General features: G+C 42.8%; 1 protein-coding gene across 1 annotated transcript; it reads left to right on the top strand.

The window, feature by feature from the left end:
• The first annotated feature begins 268 nt into the window (after window positions 1–268).
• samd10a (sterile alpha motif domain containing 10a) lies at window positions 269–7,475 on the top strand. Its single transcript, XM_029507061.1, has 5 exons — window positions 269–612; window positions 2,342–2,511; window positions 6,383–6,551; window positions 6,665–6,805; window positions 7,049–7,475. The coding sequence occupies exons 1-5, from the start codon at window positions 600–602 to the stop codon at window positions 7,069–7,071; spliced, it is 516 nt and encodes a 171-aa protein (XP_029362921.1). The 5' UTR covers window positions 269–599; the 3' UTR covers window positions 7,072–7,475.
• Window positions 7,476–8,015: the final 540 nt, after the last annotated feature.

Genomic DNA, 8,015 nt, shown 5'->3' with positions numbered 1-8,015 from the left:
CTCTGGACAAACCCCACATAGAGCGTCCATCACCGGCGCACAGAGCCCCCTTTCTTTAAGAAACGGCGAGGGGGGATTCCTTATGTTGGCCGCTGCAGCGATGAGAAGCCTTTTCATCCCGCTGCCGTTAATTACAGGGCCCGGGGCTGCACTTTGAGCTCACCGCACTCACGCAGGCTCTTGAGAAAAAGCCGCGCGTCTCATTCTCACGACGCGGAGGGAGAAATGCGCGCGTGCGCGCGCACACCGGCGGCACCAGGACCAGCAGCACCAGCAGCCGCCCGATCGGGCGGAACCAGTCAGCCAGCTGCTCGGCGGCATTCCTGCCTCGTCTGTCAACAACTTCGGCTCGCAGACATCAGCAGCAGCAGCCAATGACACCGAGGACGACGTGAGCTGGTTTCAAGACACCCCCCCTTCTCCTCCTTCTCCACCCCCCCATCAGACCAGCGGGACCGCTCAGAGGATGAGGAGGCGTCCTTCCTCCTTACAGACCTCACTCAAACTTTTGTCGGTAGACAGCGAGGAGGAGGACGGAGCCTGAGTGTCGGTCCCCGGGAGGGGGGCGATGGGAGTCCTGGACTAGACGCGGAGACACCATGGCTGTGGACGGTAGGCAGCTCGCTTCTTGGTTACATTTTGTTTGAATCCATGGAAGTTTTTCTGCTGAAATTGGTTCCGAACTTCAGCTTAAAAGCCACTCTGGTGTGATCGTTCAGTTAAATTCTGTGCCTGCAGGATTGCAACCCTAACCCTACTAAACGCCTGCTGTCCTCTCAGTATGAGCATGTGGTCAAAACATCCCAGGGAATGAGAACAAGAACACAAAGCAGTGTGGTAACTTTGAACCCAGTGCTGTTTGGACGCCTGTGGGCACACTGTAGGGGCATTATGGGGGATTTGAGGCTGGGTGGTCTGATGATGGACCCTGAGCTGGTGCTGAAACGAACAGCTCATCAACTGAAACCAGCACCACCGGTTTCATGATCTGACCGCTGATGTGGTCAGTTTATGCTCAGACCCGTTGTGAGTTACTCTTTGTTCCTCTTTGCAGCCCTCATTTATCCTTTTTATTTTTTTTCTGTTATTCCTTCATTATGTTGTGAAGGCACAAGCTGCTCGAACAAATGAGGACAATCTTGGCGGAGGATGCTGTGGTTTATGTTGCTTTCTGTGTCAGAAATGTTCCAGAGGGCTTGAAGCTACAGTTTAGATGAAATGAATGAGTATACCAAGCGAGGCATATTGCAGGCAGGAGACCTCTCAATGCACATTTAGAAAGATTTAGCTTGAATGTGTTTTCCTTTGCAGTGCAGTGTGTTAGTAATGAGGATTTTCTTCATGCCATAGACATGCAAAACTAAAGGAAGTAACTCAGCCTGACAAGTGGTCTTAATTATCCCCATTCAGTCTCTGAAAGGGACATTTTCCCTTTTACAGCAGCAGCCTGGTGGAATGATAACACTGTGAAAGGAGGGTTCATATATGCACAGTCTTGGGGTTATACCTCAAAGAAATAAAAATGCATACAGAGTGTTATTCATAATAATCCGATGCTGCTGCTTTGCCTTGATGATTGCGGGACTCGGCTTTGCTCTGCTCTCAGTGGGAAATGTTGAACGATGGAAAGAAAAGGCACGAAGCTAGCAAAAACCAAAAGGCACTCTTTCATCTCTTCAAACCCTCGTCCCCCGTGTCAGCCTCTTTGCTCTGTCCTCTTTTCAAATTCTCTTAGTCAATTTAAGATATTGAAAGTGCCCATTAAACACAAACACAAACACATCTGCACAGCTTCAAACACAGCAATAAAATCCTTCAAATCTGGCACATGAATCACTAATGACCCCTGGCTCTCTGCCAGAATCTGTGCTAGTAACAGTGTGTTTACCGTAGTTGCACACTTTCTTTAATTACTGGGTGTTGGGAAGCCACCTGCTGTTGAGTGGGCTTCGAATTTTGCCTTCAGGCCTCTTCATTATGATGAGAAAGTGGTTCGTCTCACAGCTCTGATGTTCACCTACAAAGTACAAAGTAATAGTTGGGTTAGGGTTACCTAAACATTGACTATCCCTTACCCAGGAATTACCCAGGAGGCTGTTTAGGCTCAGATAACTTTGAGCATTGCCTTGTCCCTTCTCAGTTTCAATAGAGCAGGTACAAGCAGGTACCTTTATAATGAGATCATCCCTGAATGGTGTCTACATCAACTCAGGCTTATATTTTCAAGTCATGCAGAGTGAAGGTTTTCAGAGAGCCAGTTTTATGCTGTTTTTACCTTGTCAGTAATTATAGCTCAGTCTGGCTGTCCAATCATTGATACCTGATGCTTTTATCTCTCCAGCGGCATCCAGTTTCAGTTTCTGCAGGCCAGCTGTGGAGTACAGGGCTCTGCCTGAGGACTTCAAGCACCAGTTGAGTCGGCGGACAGGTGGGAACCTAACCTGGCATGACGGGCGTGCAGGAGGCAGGGCAGTGAAGCTGCTGCAGCAACCGGGCACCGAGTCCCTGCAGGTACTAAGCCTACATGACCTCAAAGTGTCTAATAGCACATTGAAACAGCCACTGGGGGTTCGAAGCAGCATTTTTTGGCCAAAACTATAATTATCTGACAATGTTGATATTGGTCATTTGATTGGAGATCTCTTTGGTGGCCCGTAAAAGTAGATTCTAATATAATGGAAATCACATCAGCGGTTAAAAAGAGGACAACCATTTTCTGTTAGTTTTAGGAGTCTGCTCAGACATTAGCCATCAACATAATTGTACCCAGATAAATTAGAGATTTTTCCTTCAAGTAGACTTCTAATGGAGAACGGACTCAGCATATCCTGAAAAAGCATAACAGACAAAAGTAACATCTAACAGGAATTAAAACTGATGTTAGCACACTAGACCAACATGTACTTGAATGAAATACAGACATAAGATATTCGAAGTATGAGGGAAATCTAAAATCATAGTGTTACACAAGGGTCTTGTGCATCTCGCTGCTCTCAATGGTGCTGCTGTGTCACTTTAAGTTAGTACAGCTCAGTTCAAAGGTAATGAAAACCCCATTTGTGTCAGTACACCATGGATATCTGCAGTGCCATCATCACATACGATGAGGTGTGTGAAAAAGCAGTTTTTCTGCAGTAATGTGTATCTACAGCTGCTATTACAGCCATCACAGTATCTTAATTTATATTTCCATGCACCAAAAGTGAGGTGAATTCAACAATAGAATCCCCAAGAACAAGGATTTGCCAAGACTGAATCCTCACTAAGATTAAAGTGAAAATCATTTTTGTTTTTTTACATTTACTGTAGCCGTTGCATCGTACGTAATAACAAAAACACATTTCATGGTTTTCATCTCTCCTGTTTGGATCAGTCCAACTGCATTTCTACATACAAGAAATGCAGATACAAAAACAGATATCGGTATTTCTCAAGGACTCATTAAAACAAAGTGTTTATTTGTCATCCTAACAGGAAATCAACCTCACTAAGTGTTCTCTCAGGTTGCTGTAGAGCAACGTCTGTGCGAAAAGATTTGTGTCTGACGAATACAGCTGGTGACCATCTATTGTTGCAGATGGGCACTTTGTTTGGGGAGGCCTTGAATGGATGTGGCTTTCTTCCCCAGTGACTCTGTGGACTATAACGGCCTTTTACCATGGCTTTAAATAGCACTGGTTGTCCAACGTGCTTCCCATGCTGCAGCACCACAGTGTTATTTGGATGAAACAGAATTTAGTTTGATGGTATGCTGTCTGGGATTGTTATTGCAGGTTAATAAACATTATGCAAAGCTTCTTTTTTTTTCTTCTTCTTCTCCCTTTTTTTTTTAGTTCTCTTTATGTGAGACACAGTCACATCCACTTGCAGTAGTGATTTTTTTTTTTTCCAGTTCAAATGAAATCTTTTAGTTGATATGCATTTTGTTATCTTATGCAGCATTGTCTTTTTGCACAGCGACTGCTGAGACAATCCATTTGTGTTGTAAACTGGCCTCATTTAAAGCCCTTGGTTACAAATCAGAAAGTCCACGCCTTTGTCTCCACTCCATGAAAGGCTCTTTAAAAGGCAGTTATGATCAGAAGCTAAAGCTGCACACATGGAGCTGGACTGGGCTGATAACGGAGTTATATACAGAGCATTGTGTATTCTTCTTAGATACACTAAATGTCGTCGTTTGTTTGTTCTAGTTTTGAGGAACATGAACTAAATCTGTGTTGTGTATTTGAACAATGAGCTGCACTTGAACATGTGTGCAGTATTTTTTCTTCGTCCACAGTTCGGTTCTTTCTCCTTTAATTTAGTTGTGCTTGATCCATTTCTACAATTTTTCATCTTTTAACACGCTGTATACGATAAATTGTGAGTGACGCTGACAGAAAAAAAATTAATAATCTCTTTCTCTCTCTGTCTCTCTGTCTCTCTCTCTCTCTCCTTTTACTAAAATTTGCATTAACAGCAGGTGACTTAGGAAATTATCGGAGTTGAGCATCTAACTTCATTCCTTTGCTCACCAGCAGCTGTCTCCAGAGTCGAAAGAAACTCTGTTAACTTAAGCCCCTTTTCTCCTGAAATCAGCTTGTTAGCCAACTAGCTGTCTCCCATCTCCTTCCTCTTTAGTTGCTCCACATATGAGCCAGCAGTGGACAACTTACAAAAACCCCCTTAATCAATAATCAGTCATTAGGAATCGTTAGGAAGTGATGACACTAAGTGCTACAAAAGTGAGGCTGTGCTATGGTAAATACTACATTCACAAAGAGTAGAAAGGGAGTGATCCACTGAGAATAAAGTGAAATGAAAGGCAACACCAAGCTTTTCAAGATCAGACCAAGAAGTCTTAAGATAAAAAGCAAAATCTTGCAAAGCGTTATGAGACCACAGTGGATTGGATGTCAGGCAAAAATAAAAGTGAAAAATTCTACTTTCAGTGTCATTCTGAATGAGTCTCTGAAATGGATTAGTTAGAGGAATCATTTCCAGCAAAGAGAGCTGTTAAATTAACATTAACTTTTAAGCCACATGATTGTTTTTTGCTGGCTTGTTTTAAATCATGGAAATCAAGTTTTCGACATTGAGCTGTTTTATAGATTATGAACACAATTAGTATGAAGTAGAATTTATTATAATGTAAAAACAAAAGTTTCACAATAGCCTCAGGTGATTAGTACTCTTGGGAAATAAAATAAAATGAGAATTGTGTGTAAGAACAAGTACTCCTTAGCTCTATATTGATTACACAGTAACATGTTAGTCTGCAGCTGATAGAATTATCGGCAGACTCTGATGTATTAAGCAGATTTCTAGCACAAATCTTCCCTCACTCGTAAATATAAGATGTTGGGGGTATTTTTTTTTTCTTCTTCTTCTTCTTCTTTTTGAAGCACCCCTTTCTTGCATCTGAGAAAAATCTGAGCTGGAAAAAATGCTGAACCTGCTGAATTTTTAAAGCTGATTGACTGATCAAAGGCCCAGTTTGATTAGTCGTCTGCAGCGTTACATCCTGTACATCTTTAAGTTTAAAGAGCTGTATCTCAAGATCACACAGGCATACATGCTCCTCTGTCTGTTGCATCTGTGCTGACCTTCCTTTATACAGTGTTTCATCTGCATGCTCAAACAGATGCAATCATTCCTGCCTGCGTTCATCAGTTTGGACCCCGTTCCTTCATGCATCATGTCTGTTTCTCGTGTATAGTGGACACGTGAGTGCATGTTTCGGTAGCTTAGCTGGTTTGTCTGAGAGTGTTTGATTATTAAATCATCATCATGCAGACTTCCATGGTGAAAATCTGAGAATAGAACAGGTTTTGTGAGGAAAAACCCAGGCTGTATTTTATGTTCTTTAATAAGGACTTTGCAAATGATCAGTCACACAGAGTAAAGGGGCAGCGAGGTGTTGATTACAGAGTGTTCATACAACCTATAGTTAAAGAGTAAAGGAAGCAGAGTCAGGTTGTGTATGCAAGCATTGTCTTGGTTGCAATTAAAGCTATCAACTTGTCAAGGGGAGTGTTACATCTCCCAGGAGAAGCTTTGACGTAGACAATCAGGAATGTTCAAGGCTGTCACAATATAGTTTCAGCCAAAGGTCAAAACTTAATGAACTAAAATACAAAGTGTGATTTCTCCAATACATTTCACAGAAGACTTTTGACTGTGAAGCAGCATTTCCAGACATCCCACATAATGTACAGTGAAAAAAATTCAAATTTAGAATTCATTTTTCATACCACAGTTCCAGCCAAGGCCAGGTCCAGGCTCAGACATAATTGTTGTAATATGATCTTAGAAAGAAAGTTAATTGTTATATTCCTGACAACTAGCCCCAGTCCATGCTCCTTGTATTTATGTGTATGTCTTCCTGTCTGTCTGGCTGCAGTACCGTTCCGGTGACAGTTATGGGATATATCACACAAGCCCAACACAGCCGAGCCTGATCCGCCCCGTCGTGCTCTGGTCACAACAAGATGTGTGTAAATGGCTGAAGAAACATTGTCCTCACAACTACCTGACCTACGTGGAGGCCTTCTCCCACCATGCCATCACAGGTTACACTGCTAAGACAGTCAGATCACATTCAAAGGGAAGGGGGGGGGGGGTTTCAAAAATTGCAACAGAGAAGTTCAACTGATGTTATTGAGGCCTCTGCTTTCCCTCACAGGTCGTGCACTGCTGCGTCTGAATGGGGAGAAGCTGGAGAGGATGGGATTAGTGCAAGAGACGCTTCGGCAGGAGCTGCTGCAACAGGTGCTGCAGCTTCAGGTGCAGGAGGAAGGACGTAACCTGCAGCTGCTCAGCAGAGGTGAGTGTGTGTGTGTTTTTATGTTTTCCTGCTGCCACACTAATTAGCATTTTGTACCCTGTTTTGTTTAATGCATCGCTGAAGTGTAAAAATTTCTGTTTCTGGGTCTCTTATCTTGATTCTGAGACCGAGCTGCTGCCTGTCACTCCTAAAAGCCAAAATTTCTCCCATGGTATAACCAGAGGTCTTCATTCTTGTTATGTCTATGCTGAACTGTTGTATCAATCGTTCTGTCTTTCACAGGTTCCTTTGGGAAGGTATCGTAGCTGTGAGACGTAGACCCATACGTCATCAAAAAGACTCAAATATGGCTCAGATCTGTGGAAAACAAATGCACCCAGCGAAGAGTGATCCTGAAATCTGATATTAAACTGAAGTTGGCGGCTTTTCATTCCTCTTCTGCACGATGAACAGCCACAATCTTGATGGACTGACTATGAACTGTGATGAAAAAGCACCAAGACAATCTGTTTAGTCACTTTCTTCCTCTTCTGTGATTGATTACAATACACATTCCTCTCTAGCTGTCTCTTTATCTCCCTGAAGCTTTTCTTTATTAAATGTCAGATTTTAAAAAAGGGACAAATAAAAGAAAACATCAATATCTTTATCATTATTATTATTATTATTATTGAAAATGCCTACTTAAAGGTCAGCAATGTCTATTACCTTTGAAAGCAGCTGGTGTGGAGGCACGTGATGATGAACTACATTACCCACAATCCCACAGCCCAGTTGTGCAGAAATCCATCCATGGCTTTAACCAGCCGATGCCGGCTCCGAGGTCGCCGGATCCCCCTGGAGACGGATTGCGGGAAAATAATGTCATCCCGCTCGGACAGGTACATGAACCCGTCAGATTTCTTTGGCTGTGTGTTGTCTGAACTGAAATAATCAGCGTGCATTTTTTTTAAATATACATTTTTCTTCAGTCTATAGCCGTGTGTTGATCCTGTAACGTAGCGCTAACCACACTGAGTCCCCCTCCACCTCCTCCTCATCCAACCACAGCAAACATATCTGACATTTTCCATCTCTTATACTGACACAATTCAATGACCACCCCGCTGTGTTAGTGGGGTTTTTTATGTACATATATATATGACATACAGTGAAAGGATGGAGGATGCGGTTTTACTCAATGCGTTAAAACACGAAGCCCTCCAGAAGTAGGTGAGCTGGTGCATCATGGTGAGAAATCACTAGAATA

This window comes from Echeneis naucrates, chromosome 7 (genome assembly GCF_900963305.1).
Source record: "Echeneis naucrates chromosome 7, fEcheNa1.1, whole genome shotgun sequence".
NCBI classification, from domain to species: domain Eukaryota; kingdom Metazoa; phylum Chordata; class Actinopteri; order Carangiformes; family Echeneidae; genus Echeneis; species Echeneis naucrates.
This window is presented reverse-complemented; position numbering and strand designations above follow the sequence as displayed.

What these genes read in the sequence shown, in the direction of transcription:
- samd10a (XM_029507061.1), top strand. An exon ending in CGGGCACCGAGTCCCTGCAG is followed by an intron (nt 2,512 to 6,382) that starts GTACTAAGCCTA and finishes GTCTGGCTGCAG; the next exon opens with TACCGTTCCGGTGACAGTTA. An exon ending in CCTGCAGCTGCTCAGCAGAG is followed by an intron (nt 6,806 to 7,048) that starts GTGAGTGTGTGT and finishes TGTCTTTCACAG; the next exon opens with GTTCCTTTGGGAAGGTATCG.